This window comes from Staurois parvus, unplaced genomic scaffold (genome assembly GCF_062004578.1).
Source record: "Staurois parvus isolate SC_StPar_1 unplaced genomic scaffold, SC_StPar_1.0 ptg000019l, whole genome shotgun sequence".
In the NCBI taxonomy this organism is placed as follows: Eukaryota; Metazoa; Chordata; class Amphibia; order Anura; family Ranidae; genus Staurois; species Staurois parvus.
This window is the reverse complement of record NW_028317815.1, coordinates 15,156,098-15,176,437: the sequence shown is the minus strand read 5'-3', so window position 1 is coordinate 15,176,437 and position 20,340 is coordinate 15,156,098. Positions and strand designations below refer to the sequence as shown.

The window sequence follows — 20,340 nt, the reverse complement described above, 5'->3', positions numbered from 1 at the left end:
TCTACCATCTGGAGGAGGGGAGAAAGGGCTTTCTAAGATAAGCACACCCTCCTGCCTGCATGCCTGAGCTAAAGGCAGATGGATTCCAAGAAGTAAATGCCACATGAATCATATGCCCGTACTTAAGATGGCAGTCGCTGACAATTACAAGCATGCTTCCCATAGGCAGAGGCATGATGGGACTTCCGCAACAGCTGGAGGGCCATCAGTTTGACATCCCTATGCTAGGGGGTGTTTTCAAAGTTATTTAAAAAAACATGGAGATAGTGATAGATGGGTGCTGGTGTAAAAAGTGCAAATAAATTAAATAGTGTTTTGGTTTCTGGTCTCCAGATACAGTTAAGTTCTGCTCTAAGGTCAATGGCAGCAGGAAGGTAGCTGAGTGACTTCATCACAATTTTGCTATGGGGCTCAAATACCTGAAATTGTGCCCCTGGCTACATTTATGATGACTGGAATGCCCAGACTGTCAGGCACATAATTGGCATCCAATTCTCGACCAGCTGGATCCTGGCAGGGTGTTATCTGTCACACAGCAGTTTTCTGACATGTTAGGTGAACTTACCTTCAATGATTTCAAGGTGTACATTGCAAGTTCTGGTTCCCATAATATTAGAAGATGTACACTGATAGCTTCCTGAGGTCACAGTGCTAATATTTTGCAGGAGGACTGTTCCTTGAAACTGATCTGAAGAGAAAAAATATGAATGATAAGCTGCTCGGCAATGGTGGTACATAAAAAATGATCCTCTAGTGGACAGTTACTGACTACAGCTGCTTGAAAGTCTGCCATGTGACCTTGTGTTTCCATTAGGAACGGGCTTAGTGATATTAGAAAATTGAATCTTGTCATGAAATTACCAACTGATTTATGCAAAAGTGCAAACTCTTAAGTTTGATTGCTGATCTGATAACACACCTCTACAATGAAGGCTGACAATGCTGATGCTAATTGCTGTCAGGATCTCCAGGTATGTCTCTTTGCAAAAAAATTATAAAACATTATTTTCTTAGGAAAACTATATATATAAGAAAGGCATGATGCCAAACATACTGGTAAATAAATTTTAACTGCAGACCAGAGATTCTATCTTACTCTGATTTCACTTGCTGCATACTTGTCCCATTTGCTTGTTTGTTTTTTTCTGGCTGTATTTGGCTTTACTGCTTTCTGGACAGCATTCTGGAACATGTGTGTACATTACAAACGTCAGAGTGAAGTTGGAGCTCCTGACCTGCATACCTGTTTTGGTTCAGTGGTTCAAAAGCTAATAAAATCACTGGATTGGCATATACTTTAATTGGGTGACAGGCAGGGAAACAGTATTTTCAGAAGAGATAACAATAAAAATATAACAACTTAATTTAATAAAAAAAACTTTAATGTGTAAAATAATCTACAAATAATTTTTCCAAATGTCTATTTGTCAACTTCTAATAAAAAGAATAGGTAGGGTATACATTATATTTTATGCAATATATATTATAGGCAAATTAGTCACAGAGGTATTCTGAATTAATTAACGTGATGCATGCTGACACTGCTAAATTCAGTCTAAACAACTAGGATTCAATTACCTCAAGCCATGTATGGATAAAGCATATCCTGTCATTATTTTTGAGAAAATCTTCTTAACTACCTCCCGCCCAGCCTATATTCAAATTCCGGCTGAACAAGAGCACTGTTATTCTGGGAGGACATTATATAATGTCCTCCCAGTTGTGCACCTTGTGCGTACCCTAAGCGCCATGCAGCACCATGATCTGTCACCCCCTGTGTTTACTGGACACAGAGAATAACATTTTGCTGTGCCGGGTCGGACCAATCACAGCAATGTCAGATGTACACAGTGAATGGTTTGTGTACTATTGTCATTTCTATGACTGGACACAGTGATCACATGGTATAGACAGGGCATTTCACAGTGTGCCTGTACCATGTGATAGTTGTTACCAATCACAATTGCACATAATGGCACAGTCAGTATCCCTGATCACCACCACATACTGTTGCTAGTGCAGAAGAGTATCATAATGGCTCCACATGTAGGAAACCAAACATCAGAGGTGATTTATGTTGAGTGTATGACTAGTATTCCAGCATTTCTTCTTCCTCATATTCTCTCACCCTCACAGCTAACGTGACCCCATTGCTGACAGAAAGGGGTGGAGGGGTCAAACAAGGCTGCTGTATAGGTGTTTGATGTCCTCCTTATCATGTCAGTGGTTGGTAGGATGCTGGCAGCTGGCCTACACAACACCCAAGGTTGTAATGCTGACAATGAAACGCGACCTTGTGTAACAAAAAAGCAGGCTTGATCCACCAGCAGGCTTGTATATAAATTTTGGCCAATTTGAGACAATTTTTAGGCATTTTGCCAAGGCACCCCTGACGAGCCCAGAAGTCACCCCAGCATGCCTAGGATTCTTGGTTGAAAAAGGCTGCTCTAGATACATACCAAAAAGTGTGTGTGTGTGTAAATATATAGTGTGTGTTTAAAAATACTGGTGTCCTTCATTTTAAAATACCAGTCACTTTATTGCCATGGGCATATTTTAGCCTCAAAGCATTAAAGTTGTCTGGGCCTGAAAAAATTTGTAGCACATGCCCCATCTTTATTATTGGGGCACATCTTATAACAGAATATGCAAAAAGGAAATAAATGCCACAAAAATTGAAAACAAAAGACAGATTGCAACCCCAAAAAACTCTTCAAATATATTAACAGTAAAAAGGTCCAGTCCGAGCATATATACCCTTTACAAAATAATCTAGAGTGGGTGACTGGGGACAAAGAGAAGGCATATTTATTAAATACCTTCTTCAGCTCTGTGTATACAAAGGGGCATGGGGGAGCTCTTGTCTATAATGGGCATGGTATTGACACAGCTAAAGATGATCCACATTGGCTCACAATTGATATAATCCAAAAATATTTAGAAAAAAAAGTGAATAAAGCATCTGGACCGGATGGCATACAACCTAACACTGTCGTTTCAAAGCCATTGTTTCTAATTTTTAGGGACTCTTTAATGACTGGCATAGTACCACTGGATTGGCGTAAGGCCAATATTTAAAAAGGGGTCAAAATCTTTACCATGTATTTATAGACCTGTTCGTTTAACTTCTATAGTTGGGAAGATACTCGAGAGTTTAATTAAAGACCACATAGATAATGTTTTGCTGGAAAAAATATATTTTAAACAACAGACAGCATGGATTCATGAAGGACAGAAGTTGTCAAACAAATCTGGTTTCTTTTTATGAGGAGGTGAGCAAAACCTTGGACAGAGGGGTGGCGGTGGATTTGGTATACTTGGATTTTGCAAAAGCATTTGACACAGTTCCCCACACGGCTAATGTGTAAGGTAAAGTCTAGGGGCTTGGAAAAATCCATATGTAAATGATTAGAAAACTGGCTAAAAAATCGTATACAGAGAGTAGTGGTTAATGATTCATACTCTGAATGGTCTAAGGTTGTCAGTGGTATACCCCAAGGTTCAGTGTTGGGACTCTTACTTTGTAATATATTTATAAATGATATAGGGTCTAGGAATAAAAGTAGATGACACCAAGATGCAGATGACACCAAGCTGTGCAGTGGAATAATGTCCTTACAGAATGTCTTCAACTTACATGCCGACCTCAATGCACTGTTTAATTGGGCAACTATGTGGCAAATGAGGTTTAATGTTGATAAATGTAAGGTTATGCACTTGGGGACTAAGAATACGCATGCATCATACATACTAGGGGGAGTACAATCGGGGGAATCAACGGTGGAGAAGGATCTGGGAGTTCTGGTAGATCACAAGCTTAATAATGGCATGCAATGCCAAGCTGTGGTTTCTAAAGCAAGCAAAATCCTCTCTTGTATTAAAAGAGGTATGGACTCCATAGAGAGAGATATCATTTTACCCCTGTACAAATCATTAGTTATACCTCATCTGGAATATGCAGTTCAGTATTGGGCACCACAAAAAGAACATTGGGGAACTGGAGAAAGTACAGAGAAGGGCAACCAAACTGATAAGAGGCATGGAGGAGATCAGCTATGAGGAAAGATTAGAGGAACTGAATTTATTCTCTCTTGAGAAGAGGAGATAAAGGGGGAGATATGATCAACATGTACAAATACATCAGTTGTTCATATAGTGAACTCGGTGTAGAGCTATTCACCTTGAGGTCATCACAGAGGACAAGGGGGCACTCTTTACGTCTGGAGGAAAAGAAATTTAATCTCCAAACACGGAAAGGTTTCTTCACAGTGAGAGCTGTGAAAATGTGGAATAGACTCCCTCAAGAGTTGGTTCTGGCCAGCTCAGTGGATTGCTTTAAAAAAGGACTGGATTCTTTCTTGGATGCACAGAATATAACTGGTTACTAACATTTATAGGTAAAGTTGATCCAGGGAATATCTGATTGCCTCTCAGGGGATCAGGAAGGAATTTTTTTCCCCTGCAGGAGCAAATTTGATCATGCTCTGCTGGGTTTTTTGCCTTCCTTTGGATAAACTGGTATAGGATTATAACTTAGTTTTTTTTTAATGGTTGAACTGGATGGACTTTTGTCTTTTTTCAGCCAGACTGACTATGTAACGTTGTCTTCAAGCAGCCACCAACTCTTTATAGGTATATTTCAGAAGGAAATACTGCCTGCCTTTTGCTGTAGTAGCAGCATGTCCTGTTGAGGGCATCATCACCTGAGCTAGCTTGCTGTGTGCCCGGTGACCAGTCTCTAAAATGCTCCTTCTAGATCTGTAGGGCATGACTACATCAAGTAGAGGGCAATACACACTTCTTCTCCCAGCACTGCTGTAAACCAAGGATCAGTGTGCAGGGAAATGACAACAGAGACTGTATGTGGACACTGCAAAATAGTGGAGGAATCTTTTCAGACAATATTGAAAAGACTTGCCTAGAGACCGTATGCAAGTTCCTGACAGAGAACAAGTAAGCAAATCAGGAGTTTTGGGTAAAAGCTGGTCTCTAGGCAGGTAAAAAAGACTCTTTATTAAATGATACATCATTAAAAGTATTTTTTGTTGCATGTAATGTAAGTACATAAATATGACCTTGTAACAGACTCTTGCGGTCCCTGTACAGGAAAGCTCAGACTGGGAGAGGGAGAGGCAGCGCAAGTAATTTGTCTTGATGTGCAAGCATATGCTGACTGGAGAAGAGAGCAGAGCAACAGAGGTAAGAGCTTATCTATCTCTTGCTACTACTTTCACTGTCTAATCACAGGCTGGGGACAGGGCAATCATCAGTGACATTCTCAGTTATGCCAATAGCTTTTAATGAATTCATAGGCTGCAGACTCAGTGATGCCACTGGTCTCTAGCGAATGAATAGGCTGCATTCTTAATTATGTCCCCAGTCTCTACTGAAAGGATAGACTGAAATCTACGTGAACTCACATTTCTTTATGGATAGGCTGCATTCTCAGTGTTGTCGACATTATTATTATTGTACAGGATTTATTGCACAGTTTATGCAGCACTTTACAACATAAGGGCAGACAGTACAATTACCATACAAATTAATACATGGAGGGTTCAGAGGGCCCTGCTTGTTAGAGCTTACAATCTAAGAGAGAGGATCAATTGATACAAAAGGTAATAACTGTGGGTGGTGGGGTGATGGAGAAAATACATGTACAATTGCTAGGTGGGGGCAGGATAGGCCGCTGTAGAGATGAGTTTATAGGGATCATCTAAAAGTGGACAGTGCAGGAGATAGTCAGACACATTGGGGAAGGGAGTTCCAGAGGATGGTAGCAGCTCTGGAGAAGTCCTGGAGGCAAGCATGGGAGGAGGTGACAAGGGAGCTAGAGCAGGAGGTCTTGAGAGGAACAAAGAGAATGATTTGGTCGGTATTTTGAGACAAGGTTAGTGATGCATCTGGGGGCTGAGTTGTGGATGGCTTTATAAGTTGTTGTAAGCATCTTAAAATTTATTTGTTGGGTTAGCGGAAGCCAGTGGAGGGATTGGCAGAGAAGAGCAGCAAACACTGAATGGTTGGTAAGGTGGATGAGCCTGGCAGCAGCATTCATGATGGACTGAAGGAAGGATAGCCTTTGTAAAGGTAAGCCAGTGAGGAGGGAGTTGCAGTAGTCAAGGTAAGAGATGACCAGGGAGTGAGTTAGAAGCTTTGTGGTGTAATTGGTTAGGAAGGGGCGTATCTTGGAGATGTTACGGAGGTTGAGGTGGCAAGCTCTGGACAGTGACTGGATATGGGGCCAAAAGGATAGCTCAGAGTCCAGGTTTACACTTAGAATCTTGGCATGCGGGGACAGATTGATGGTTGAGCTGCTGATTTTGTTGGGGAAGGGGCATAAAGGGGAGAAAATAATATGAGCTCGGTTTTGGATAGATTGATTTTCAGGAAGTGGTGTGGCATCCAGTCTGATATGTCTGTTAGTAGATTAGTAATACGTGTGGAAACTGAAGGAGTGAGCTGAGGGCTAGAGTGGTAGATTTGGGTATCATCAGCATAAAAATGGTATTTAAAGCCATGGAATGCTATCAACTAACCCAAGGAGGAGATGTAGATTGAAAAATAGGAAGGGTCCAAGAACAGAACCTTGGGGAACCCCAATGGAGGAAGGAAAAGAAGAAGAGAAAATAGAATTGTAAGTGACACTGAAGGTGCGGTGGGAAAGGTAGGATGAGAACTGGCGAAGAGTACAGTCGCAAAGATCAAAGGAGTAGAGTTTTTTTTTTGAGGAGGAAGTGGTTGTCTGTGTCAAAGGCAGCAGAGAGGTCCAGGAGTAAGAGTACAAAATAGTGTCTATTGGTTTTAGCCATTAGTAGATCATTTGTGAGTTTAAGAAGAGCAGTTTCCGTAGAGTGTTAAGGGAGAAATCCGGACTGAAGGGGATTAAGAAGGTTATTCTCATTGAGATGGTTGCCCAGTTGGTTGTAGACCAGGTGTTCAAGGAGTTTGGAGGAAAAAGGGGAGTAAGGAGATGGGTTGTAGTTTGCTACGATTGGTGGTGTCTAGGAAGTGAGGAAGAGATTGAAGATATAAGTTAGAGAGTGTAGGATAGAGCCAGAGGGTGAACGTAGCATTTGCGACAGAACAGGGTCCAGGGGGCAGAAGATTAAGTGAGCATTAGAAAAACATTTTGCAACCTTGTCTATAGTAGTGGGGTTGAATGCAAGAAGTAGTGATTGTACTTATGGACATGGAGTGTTAAGTGTGTGTGTACGTGTGTGTGTGTGTGGGGGGGGGGGTATCTGCAAATCTGAGATCTCCTCCTGAATTGTATCAATCTTCTTTTTGAAGTGATTGGCAGTCTCCTGGGCAGTGAGTGAGTTGGTGGGTGGAGGCAGTGGAGGATGAAGAAGAGTTATAGGTAGAGAAAAGTTGATGGGGACTGGATGAGAAGGTGTTAATGAGAGTGATTAAATAGGTCTGCTTGGTAGTGAGGAGGTAGGAATGGAATTTCTAGAGGGCATCTTTATATAGGCTGAAATCTTTCTGAGACTTAGTCTTCTGCCACAGACACTCAACAGCACAGCTACGTTTTTTGAGACTTCTAGTGTCATCTGTTTGCCAAGGCTGTAGGGGTCGGGGCCTGGGTGTGTAGTGAGGGGGGCAAGCTTGTCTAGGGAGGATAATGGTGAGCTGTTATAGACAGAATTGGCTAGATTGGGGCAGGACAGGGGTGAGATTTTGTCATGGAAGTGGTCAGTAGCAGAATAGAGAAGAGAAGGGTTGAGGTGGCGAATGTTTCTATGGGTAACTGTTGGCGGTTGGAGGGAGAAGAGGTGGAAGAAAAGGAGAGAGTAAAACTAATAAGGTGGTGATCATAGATTGTTGGAGAGGTTGCATGGAATGCATAGGTAGGAGAATACAAGGTCAAGAGTGTTGCCATTGGAGTGAGTGGAAGCCTGTATCCATTGCTTCATGTCAAGAGGAGGTTAGACTAAGATGTTTAAAAGTAGCAGGAGTATTGGCATTTTACAGGGATGTTAAAGTCACCAAGAATGATTGCAGAGATTTCAGAAGAGAGAAAGTGGGGTAGCCAGGCAGAGAAGCCATCAAGGAAGGTTGATACTGGTCCAGGGGGCCAGTAGATTGCAGCAATTCTAAAAGAAAAGGGAGAGAATAGACAAATACAATGTGCCTCAAAAGAGGAAAGTGTCAGAGAGGGAGGTGAGTAAAATACTTGATAGGTGCTCTGTGGGGATAGGAGGATTCCTACTCCACCTCCCTTCTGTCCACTGGGTATCAGGAGTGAGTCCAGAGAAGGCCACCATAGGAGAGGAAAGCAGGGGAAGCAATGTTGGATTCATGAAGCCAGGTTTTGGTAATGGCAAGGAGGTTAAAGGAATTTGTCATAAAGAGGTCATGGAGGGAGGTGAGTTTGTTATAGACAGAGCAGGCATTCCAGAGGTTCACAGGAAAGGGGGGAGGTGGTTTTGGGAAGAAGAGGAATGGAGTTCTGTTGATTGAGGCTGCTACCAGAGGAAATGGGGCGATAGGAGTGTTGGACACAGTTAACTGATAGAGGCCCGGGGTTTGGGGATATATCTCCAGAGGTTAGGAGAAGCAGAAGGGAGAGGGAGATAATATGGGAATGTGATGTATGTGAGCAGACATGCCTCAGTGTCCTGGAGGTTATACTAACGTGTGGATTTAGAATTAGCAGGAGTTGGTGAGTACAGTAAAAGAGAGAGGACAGGAGGGAGGGTGATGTATAAGCTGTGGGGAGGAGAAGAGGGAAGAAGGAGAGAGTTTAAGGAGAGAGGATACAACTGTCAGAAGGAGTGGTAGAAAGCACATGCTACCAAGAGGAAAGAAAGCTGAATAGAGAGAGGGTCACCTGGCATCTGATTGGTGCTTTTCAATGCAGTTAGCAATGCATGTTTGCTTTATGCAATCACTGAAGTGCAGAGCATGAAATGAAAATCACTTGTATAAAGAATCACTTAGAGAAAGAATCACTAGAGGAAAGACCCCAGCAACATTCCCCCTAGCAAAGTGCCCTCTAGCAAAGTTCTCTAGTACATGGATAGGCTGCATTCACATTAACGTAACTGGAATCAGGTAATTTATACGCTGTATTCTTGGTTATATTATCTGTCTGCAATAAATAGAATATGCATTCTCAGTGATTTTGCTAATTTCCAGTCAGTGGATAGGCTGCATATCTCTAAAGAATGAAAAGGCTGCATGCTGCTGATGTGATGTCATCTGTATCTAGTAAACACTTAGCCTGCCATCTTATTGAAGTCCTTAGATACCAGTTTGCTCACCTTGTGTTTTAGAGTCCAGTTGAATAGCACCTTTCACCTTCTTCCAGTTGTAGGTTGGTTTTGGATATCCCTCTTTTGAGCTGCATGATAGAGTAAGGTCACTTCCAAAGTTCAGGGAGCCCTGAATGTTGCAAATGGGAGCAGAGGGAGGCACTGGGAAAAGGCAAAACACATATTAAGCCAGTAAAACATGTTTCAAAAAATACTGTAGTTCATACATTGATTCATTTCAATGTGAAAACACAACAATAAAAATGACAATAAAGTGTGTTAATTTTTTGAGGCTATGGTCTCCTATTATTGATAGCTTTGTGTACTTGGCCTTCTTCTGTTTGCAAAAAAATGCCTAAATACAGATCTATCCTAGAATGTGAATTTTTTTATTTTAAAAGTTATTTTAAAAGTTTAGGAACATGATTTCCTCTCAAGCATAGGTATGTGTATACTGTTATTTAATTGTATTATTTCCCTTTTACAGGGGAAATGTCAGCCAGTATCATGTTGTAAGCCCCCGTCCTTCATCAGGCATGCTGACAGGGCTTAATTTAGGTGGAGGCACAGGGCAGATGCTGCAAGGAGCTGGTATGCTGTGCATAAAATACCCCCCTTTATTTTTGCTAGAGCCCTAGTTTGTCTGAAACTGGCCCTGTAGGGTAAAGGCTTATATATATCAAATGTTTCTATTTGTATGCAGCATTGCTCAAACATGTGCATTTGTACATAAAGGATGCATTTAACCTGATTTGCCTACAATGTATATGCATCTCCAATAGGATCTGCTGCATCCAAGGAAATGCAGATCAAATGAAGGAACAAAACTGTCATCCACACCATTAAGCTATATGGAATCTGCTGAATTTCATTTGACGTTTATTTGAAACACCCAGGAAAACAAAGCTCATGTACACAAGACTGACAGTTGATAAAGCATTTAGTTTTATTTCATAGGTTGTTAACAGTGCCTTAATTTTGTGACAAAAATTTGCATTTCTGTTAAAAGCATTAAGCTCAGGCAGGAGATGGCCTTTGTGGCCTTACACTCAGTCTGATCCTCCTGTTCTGACATGGAATACAAGGAAATACTAACAAATCAACAATCCCTAAGAAGGGATACTCTCTGCAACAAATCTAAGGTGCTGTTATTTTTGGCACTGCACTAATCGACATCATATACTGTATTATGAACTACAAGTACATATATTCACATGGGTATACTACAGCATACACCTGTGCGAGGGCCTTTTTTATCCATATGGGGATGTGCAGGTGTTCTGTGCGCCCCTGGGCAGCCAGTTCCATACATATGTATTGGGATGCAATATCTACTGCTGCTCCCAATTTGACATCTGTGTGGGCACATGGCACCAAATGCATTCTGTTTGCATTCATCACTGTGCACCTGCACCCACACAGATGTTGAATTGGGAGCAGCAGCTGTGTTTGTGTGCTACAGCATCCCAATTCATATGAATGGGACTGCCTGCATGGGGATGCACAGAACACCTGTGCATCCTTGTGCAGGTGAACACAGCCCTCGGATAGGTGTATGCTTTAGTATGCCCATGTGAATGAGGCCCAAATCAAAAAGGTGCAGGAGAAGAGAGAAGCATAAAATAACAGGAAACAAAGACAATTTTTCTTTTAAATCCTCCTAAAATTCTGTCTTTATATAGTTTTCTTTTAAGCTGCTACCACCAGCTGCTGGTAAATAAGCTTGAAAGCTGTCTGCTAACTATTTTATTAATCAAATGCCTTTACATTTTTTTTTTGCATACAGTAGGGAATTTCCTTCAGCAGTTGTGCATTAAAGCCTTTTTGAAAGTGAAGCTTGCAGAGCACTAAATCCACAACAGTGTGTTGCAAATGTGATGTACAATTTTTGGCAAAGTATTTACCCAGTGTCAGGTCAGTATGGAGTATGGCAAATACAAAAGGGATAACAGGTGCATGGTGTGGCAGTCTATGTATGTTTGATGAGTTCCGAATGGGCTGGGGTGAAGGTAGTCCAGTAAGCACTAAAGGCAAGCTGCGTAGGAGCGAAGCATAACTCTGCACAAGGGAAACAAAGAAACACAGCGCCTCTAAGCGTGTACTGTGAAGGTATTTAATAGAAAGATAAGTAGTAACTCACATCTTAGATTTTAAAAACAGGCTCATGGGTAAGAGGGTGAGATGTCTGTAGCCAGATGTTGTTGTGTGTCTGACCCAGAGAGGAGATCGATTGAGTCCGTCAGCCGGTGGTGCTGTGCATGTGCAACATGGATGGTGAAGCCTGGCAGAGTCTCCAAGATGGTAAGCCTGGTGGAATCTCCAAGGTGTCTGCCAGCAGATGGTGCTGTGCATATGCAGCATGGATGGTGAAGCCTGGCAGAGTCTCCAAGATGTCCGGGATCAGCACATCTGGCTAGGGACGTCCCACCCTCTTACCCATGAGCCTGTTTTTAAATTCTAAGATGTGAGTTACTACTTATCTTTCTATTAAATACCTTCACAGTACACACTTAGAGGTGCTTTGTTTCCAGTATAGAGTATGGGCCTGGCTAGAGTAATGCCCTGTACACACTATAAGAAAATCGTACACAAATTTTCGTACGAGGACCGATCGTCCGATAATCGGATCGTTAGTACATAGCTTTCAAGAGCCGATCACGACAATTTGTACGACAATATCCGGAGGGACAAGCACAAAAATTTTTCTTGTACGATACCAAATCGTACGATTTTCATTTAATCAGTACAGTAATCGTCTAAAAATACAATACAAATAAAATACAATACATGACATCACTTTCTAAATTCTTTTCTTTCATAGGAGAATTTTCGTATCTTTAGTAACCTTTTCACTTTCGATGTAAGACTAGCAGGCGAAAAAAAACGGACGATCGTTCGTCCAATATTCTCATCGTGTGTACAGGGCTTAAGTCCTGGCAAACTAAAGAGTAGGGAGAGGGAGGAGTGATCCCTGGTGCATTCTGCATAGTCCCTCTGCAGCTGTGAGTTTTGGTCATTTTTATTGAAAGTTCCTGGGCCAAGATGATGTAGCTCTGTGCATACAGCCATGCACAGCTGCAATAAATTCAATTAATTACAAGATGCTGCAGGCAGAATTACAGTACCTCTTGATTCAGGTAAATGGGTTTTGAAGATGTTTTATGTGACAATGCTCCATATTACACCTTAATTATGGATGTAACATGAAGCATAGGCTAAAAAGTGGACTTTTAAGCCTTAAGGGTTTACATTAAACAGAATACCACGTTATACAGAATCCTTGTACAGTTATTAAAGTCCAGAAATTGATGTGAAATACAAATATGTGGTATTGTCACAACTGACAGAGGAAGGTCTGTAGGTCTTTCTATCTGTAATATGAATTTACAGTACATTTACACATAAAGTATAATCACACGTAAACATTTTTCCATTTAGGACATAGGAGTGAAGGTTTAGAACCCCTGTCAGATATTAAATGCTGTTTTTTCACCAATGGGGTATTATCCCCTCTATTTGTCCTAGTGACCATTGTCGCTGGGACTGAAAGTGAGAGCAAAGATCATATTTAATCTAGTTATAACTAGAACAGGAATATAGGCGAAATCTTGCAAACTGAACCCTTGTTTTGGTGACAGCTAAGATAGGATTCCATTACTTTGGAGAGATCATTCATCTCCTTTCATGCCACAAGACAGGAATTGAAGGTAAATTTCCCCATATCAAGATAGGTAGCAAAAAAAATTACAGGGGTTTAACCATTCATCACTCTATCCAAATGTAAAAAAGTGTCCTAGATATAAAGTACTTTAACTTAATCAACTGAGCAAAGCAAACACAGTGCGTAGAACATTAAAGGACACAATTATTTATGCCATAGCCTAAAAATTATAATGCAAGAAAGCTTTAGCAAACTTTGCTGTGAATAGTATTCATTTAAAATATTGGTGCTACTGGTGACCATTAAAGAACAGAATGCGTAATTCAGTTTTAAGGCTGCATTCACACTTGAGCATTTTGTACCTTGAAGCTCAAAGCTCCAAAAAAGCTCAAAATTAAAAAATCAATTGTTCTCTATAGTGCCTGTTCACACCTGATTGCAGGACAACTGATTTTTTAAGTTTGAGCATTTTTGGAGCTTGGAGCTACAAAACACTCAAGTGTGAATGCAGCCTAATAGTGAATACATAAAATTTCTTTGAAAGGTAAATTAGATCCTGGCCATGAAGCAGAATGAGGGAAGTGAATTTCTTCTTGTCCAATGGCAAAAAAAGTTATATTTGTGAATGGATGTATGAGTACCTGGAAAATCTGGTGGTGACAGTGTTATATCTGCTTCTGAAAATAAATAAAATACTCTGTTATTAAATGAAATAACATTTATTACATTTTAATGCATGACATAACAACAAAAAACAAAGAATAAGTTAGATCAGACGAACAAAAATGCAAGGAAACTGAGACCAAAAACTCCTGGCTTTTGAAAAGAAACCACCTTGAGGTTTGCTGAAACTTTTATATTATTTGAACATCTGTGTAAAGCTTTTGTAAAAAAGATCTTGGCCAGATTTGTTTCTAAGTCTTTCCTAGGCTTTAGGGCTGAATCACACTTTTGAGTTGAAATAACATCTCCACTATGTTAATGCTCATTGCACTGCAAATTATTCTGACAGCTCAACACTCAAAGGTGCAATGTACAGTAAGCCCATTACTGCACACCACAATACTTGGTAATACGCTACTATGCATCATAGAGCACTGTATTAGAAAAAAATGCATCTTATATTTTTTTTTATTATTGTGTGTTTGTACATTTAAAATTAATGGGCTGCCTTAATACAACATATATTAATATATGACACCACGCGAAAAACATAAGAATGGCAAAGTATCATGAGACCTTAAAATATGTTAATAATACTTTTTAGGTAAATCACTAAAAAAAAAAAAGATGAGGAAAACTAAGTTATACAGTAATACCTCAGTTTAAGAACGCCTCGGTTAAAGTAATTTTTGGTTTACAAATGAAAGTCCACTGAAAATAATGCCTCGGTTTACAAATTTTGTATGAATTTTTTTCACAATACGAAGTGTATGTCAGTGCTGATTTTTAAATGCAATTGCTAGCTCTTTTTTTTTCTTCACTATAGCTCACAGAATTAGCTGTCACTTTCCCCAAAGTTAACGGAAATGTTGTTTCTTTTAAGAAACTAAAAAGAAACATTGTTTGCCCCCCCCCCTTTCCTGACCTGCCAGGTTGCATGCTCTGAAAAGGGTCTGGTATGGATTTTGGGGAGGACCCCCACGTCATTTCGTTTTAAATTTTGAAGTGGGAGTTCTCCAAGAAGGGCTTGGTAGGGATGGGAAGGGGGACCCCACGCAGTTTTTTAAATTATTTTTTTAATTGCCGGAAATTCTTTTACATTCAGCTGTCAGTGGGGAACCCCGCTGACAGCTGAAATATTAACACATGGTTGTCACTACTAAAATGCCGCACGACTTGATAAAATAACTCATGCGGTATTTATTAGTGTTTACTTTTTCTGATCTCCGGAACAGATTAATTGGTTTTCAATTCATTCCTATGGGAAACGGCGTTTCGGTTTAAGAATTTTTCGCTATAAGAAAAGTCCTGCAGAACAAATTAAATTCTTAAACCGAGGTATTACTGTATTTCCCAGTTGTGAAAACTCCAATTATCTTTTTAAAATGGACAACTATTTTCCTAGCTACTGTATTATAAAAAAAAGCCAACAAATGATGGGTTTGAACTCTGACAAGCATGGCCTGCGCCAGATTTTAATTACATCCTTTCCACTTTTTTATCTCACTGACAAGCCATGTCTATAAAGTAAGCTGCCATTAGGCTGAGTGGAACCTTCTCTCTAAACCAGGGGTCCTCAAACTTTTTAAACAGGGGGCCAGTTCACTGTCCCTCAGACCGTTGGAGGGCCGGAATATAGTTTCCAAAAAAAAAAAAAAAATTTAAACAAATGTGGACACAGTACAGGAGATGACCAGAGACTGTGGACATACAACGGTGGCGGGAATACTGGGCCAGCCGCTCCATAAGACGCACAGACATTTCCCCCCAAGTGTGTCTTATGGAGAGAAATATTGCCCCATCATTGGTGTCAGTGGGAGGAATAGTGCCCCATCATTGGTGTCAGTGGGAAGAATCGTGCCCCATCATTAGTGACAGTGGGAAGAAACGTGCCCCATCATTGGTGCCAGTGGGAAGAAACGTGCCCCATCATTGGTGTCAGTGGGAGGAATAGTGCCCGATGATTAGTGTCAGTGGGAAGAATCGTGCCCCATCATTGGTGTCAGTGGGAGGAATAGTGCCCCATCATTGGTGTCAGTGGGGAGGAATAGTGCCCATCATTAGTGTCAGTGGGGGGAGGAATAGTGCCCCATTGTTGGTGACAGTGGGGGGAGGAAGAGTGCCCCACTATTTGGCCGCCTGTGTGCCTTTCCTGAGCTACAGTTCTGGCGCCCAATCACTGGTGAGGAGGCAGAGCCGAGTGGCCGGAGTGAGGGAGTGGCCGGAGTGAATGAAGGAGCAGCGCTTCCTGGACTGGATCTTCGTGGGACTGGGATCGGAGCCAGGTAAGGTACAGCAGCCCCCTGCCCATCCCTGTACTTAGTGTCCCTTCCTCGCAGAAAATACGCCCCTGCCGGTGGGCCGCATGTGGCCCGCGGGCCGTAGTTTGAGGACCCCTGCTCTAGACAGAAGGTATTTGACAAAGATCTCCATTCAACTCTATGTCAACTTACTGCACAGATGTGGGCACAGACAAGAGAGAGAGAAGCAGGGCGTACTAAAATACTAGGAGGGTCACACTACATTTGGAAGGCATGTGAATCACTATGGGAGGATTTTTAGCATTTAACATGAAAATATTCTTTAGTGCGGAGAAAGCCGCACTCTTAGCCTGACCTAGATGTATGTGTGTGGAACAACCTCAGACAGTTCTCCTACATAGGCCACGCCATCTGATGAATTTTGTCCTGCCCATCGGGGGGGGCTTGATCATAGATACCTCTATGATAAAGCCTCGGTGAGTGGGGCATAATGCATCAGAGGATCTGGTCTCTGTAGGAGAAGTCTCTGAGGCCATTCCACACACATACTCACACTTCAATCAGAATGGAAGTGAGGCTCTCTCTTCAGTATGGATTCATCACTGCTGGATGAGTGAATGCTGGAGAAGACACCCCTATCTTGGTGGGCCAGAGGGATCAGTTCTTTCTCAACCTAAACAGTGCTCTAAGCTTGTTTACAAGTCACAATAAAAATATATACGCATTATTTAAAATAAGGATAGGGAGAGGGAGGGATGTATTACTAGTAATTATATTTTGTGACCATTTTGTGTTTTTATATTCCAAGTTTTTGTGTTTTCGTATTCCAAGTTGACAAGATTACAAATGTGGTGGATTTCAATTCAATACTAGAGCAGGGGAGACAATGTAGAAAACTAAAAGAACTTTTCATTACATTTTAATTGGTTATACTTAATGAACTGCTCAAAAAATGACCATTGTGGAATATTTCGTAAGGTGCTAAAAAAAGTCCAGATTTTTTTATTGAACTGTAAGCAGTCATGGGAAATAGTAAGTAAGATAAATATTAGAGTAAATGTACTTAAATTCCTAGTGAAACAGTTTATAATACCGGTTGAGTTACTAAAACTGGAGAATGCAAAATCTGGTGTAGCTGTGCATGATAACTAATTGGCTCCTAACTCCAGCTTGTTCAATTAAGCTCTGACAATAAAACCTGGAAGCTGACTGGTTTCTGTGCAGAGCTGCACCAGATTGTGCACTCTCCAGTTTTAGTAAATCAGCCCCATAGTTTTTTTTTCCTCTCTTCTGTTTTTATTTTCTAAATTTTTTCGTCTTGCTTATTAGTAGTTTTAATTGTGAAAAAAACATAATAGCAAAAGTTCATTTTCTGCACAGATGCCCCCTCTTACCTGACTAGTTCTCTCCACAGCACTGGTCCCTATTAGCCCTCATGCACACTTGACGTTTTTACAGCTGCTGTTTTTGGCGTTTGACTTTTTTTCTACAGTCAATAAACTTCCCAGCATGTTATCCTATGTGTCCATGCACACATAGGCTGTAATCAACGTTTTTTGGCTGGGACTTTTTTAGCTGGAAAAAAACCAAAAGTGGGTTTCAAGAGCAGTTTTTCAGCTGTAAAAATGCTCTAACACTGAAAAACATGGCAAAATGCAATAAAGCACGGTAAAACACCGCAAACCAGCATTTTGGATGTTTTTTGGACCAAAAAAAATTTTTTTTATGGTATAAAAACCCGCAAACACGGAAATACGCGGGAAACCGCTGCTAAACGTAGCAAAATGCCACTAAACGCTAATACAAAAACTCAAAAAAATACTGAAAAACTCACATTTTTAACGTGACTTTACACAGCTAATGTTACCAGCGTTAGCAAAACCTCAAGTGTGCATGGGGGCTTAATGTACTGACTATCAGGTCCTTTCATACCTTTGCTTAACCTAAACATACAGTACATTATGTTAACAACAGTGACTATAGAGAGGTGGCTGGGGCCTCCATCACAATTTTGCTATGGGGCCCCATGATTTTAAGCCACACCCTTGGCTGCATTTATGTTAACTGGCTGAATGCAGACTGTCAAGCACATCATTTGCATCTAGTTCTATACCAGCTGAATCCTGGCAGTGTGCTATCTGTCACACAGCTGTTTCAGAGATTTTATTTGAACTTACTTGCAACGACTTCCAAGTATAGAATGCAGGTTCTGGATCCCATAATATTGGAAGATGTACACCGATAGCTTCCCGAGGTTTTAGTGCTAATATTCTTCAGGAGGGCTGTTCCTTGAAACTCATCTGAAGAGAACAAATATGCACAACAACAGTGAGTGATAAGATGCCCAGCAATGGCAGTACATAAAAAAGGATCCTCTAGCGGTTAGTTAGGGCCAGTTCACACCACAAAAATGCACTCCGGATGTATTCCGGATAAGTTTTTCCTTACAGTTCACACCACACGCAGTTCCGGTGCAGTTTTGATGAAGTTTGCCATGTTCCAGTACAGTTCTGTGCAGAAAAAAATGCAGCATATTCTACTTTTTTTTCTGCACCGGAAACTGACTGGAACTGACTGCACTAATGTGAACTAGGGCTATTGGAATACATGGAAAACACTGTGCATGCATTTTTGATGCAGAAAAAAAGCGCACTAAACTGCATCTAGTGTGAACTAGCTCTTACTGCCTGCAGCTGCCTATAAATTTGCTATGTATCTCTGTATTTCTATTAAGGATGAGCTTATTGAAATTAGAAAAATGAACCTTGTCCCAAAATCACCAAATGACTTATGCAAAAATACTCTCAAGTTTGCTTGCTGAGCTGATAGGGCAAATTTAGCTTGAAAACTAAAACAATCCACCTTTTCTGTCTTTCTTTATTCACAAGGCATGAAGGGTAGTTTTATTTATACATTAAGTCTTAAATTTTAGTGTTTGACTTCAGTTGGGCCTTATGCAGGCTATCAGTTACAGCAGATAGGCAGCCCCTCGCCAACAGCTAAATTTATGACACCACAAAGCAGGTATACAACACTGCTAATTGTGAGGTATCAGATTAGAGTTGTCAGACTATAACAGGAAATGCTTTTACTGGCAGCATCTCCATGAGCTTTGCAAAAGATTCACTAACAACCATGTTTTTTAAAGAAAATTGTTGACAATAAAGCATGATGCCAAACATACTGAAAAATATATTTTAGGTGACGACCAGAGATTATGCTTGGTTTGACTTCACTCTCTGCATACATGTTCCTTTTGGTTTTGCTCTGTGTTAAAAAAAAATGTGTACTGAGGGAAATATGGAGGTTGCTATTGCTAAACTCCTGAAATGCTAGTTACTTGGCTGTATCTGGCTTTACTACCTACTGGACAATATTCTGGAACGTGTGTAAATGACAGAGGTCACAGTGAAGTTGGAGCTCCTGATTTGCATACTTGTTTTGGGCCAGTGATTGGGATAAAATGGATTTGATTGATAGACAGGCAAAATTGGATTTTTGTTTTACCTGTAAAATCATTTTCTTAGGGTACATCCCAAGACACAGAGTATCTTCATATTCATAAAAATAACGTTATGCTGGTGATTGGCCAGAAAAGTCCGCTCCCAGTCCCTTCCCAGATATAAATCTTCCCCATTAGGCAAGGTTCCAGTTTTGTAGCTATCCATGACTGATAAAAGGAAGAGCTGTGGGATCCTTGTGTCCTGTGATGTACTCTAATAAAAGGATTTAGCAGGTAAACCAAAAATCCAATTTTCCTTTTTCATACATCCCAGGACACAAAGCATCTTCATATTCATAATGATAAAGATGCCCCAAAGCAACCAAATGAGGGGAGGGCAACACCGCAATCAGCCACCAAACCACCAACTCCAAACTGGTAAGAACCTCACACAGCAGCCTGTAAATTGCACCTCGCAAAGTAAACCTCCTCTGCAGCATGGATATTCACTTGGTGAAACAAAATTATGAATCAGTGTGGCACCTTTAAAAACTCCCTGGGCCTTCAGGAAGCACAAAGAGAGATCCTGACTGTCAAACAGAAGCAGTCAACTTCAGGTAACATCTAATAGCGTGAACTACATCCAAGATGTGAAGAGTTTTGCCCCCTATCAAGGGTTAGGACAAAAAGATCGTAGCACAATGTCCTGGTTGAGATAGAATGAAGAAACCACCTTAGGCAAAAAAGATGGCTGAGGCCTTAAAACCACTTTGTCATGGTAGAGTACCAGGAATGGGTCCCTATAGTAAAGAGCATCCAGTTCTGAAACTCTACAAGCCGAAGTAATGGTGACCTGAAATATAACCGGATTCAGAAAGCTTAAAGAAATATCTCTGATGGATTCCAAAGGAGATTTCTCTAATACAGAAAATACCAAGTTGATGTCCCACAGCATCAACAGAGTCTTACCTAGTGGAACAATGTGCATAGGCCCGCAATAAATAGTATGAATCTGTAAAATAAAATACCAAGGCCAATATCTGACCCTGTACTGCA

The 20,340-nt window shown here is 40.8% G+C and overlaps 1 protein-coding gene across 1 annotated transcript in view; it reads right to left on the bottom strand.

Moving 5' to 3' along the window:
* Positions 1-20,340, bottom strand: part of LOC149472899 (V-set and immunoglobulin domain-containing protein 1-like) — a 70,972-nt gene that overhangs the window by 25,607 nt on the left and 25,025 nt on the right. The window contains exons 3-6 of the mRNA XM_089686673.1: positions 18,020-18,142; positions 13,560-13,595; positions 9,267-9,419; positions 566-688 (exon numbers count right to left, since the gene is read on the bottom strand). Coding sequence (XP_089542799.1) covers positions 566-688; positions 9,267-9,419; positions 13,560-13,595; positions 18,020-18,142 — 435 coding nt within the window. The remainder of the gene's footprint in view (positions 1-565; positions 689-9,266; positions 9,420-13,559; positions 13,596-18,019; positions 18,143-20,340) is intronic.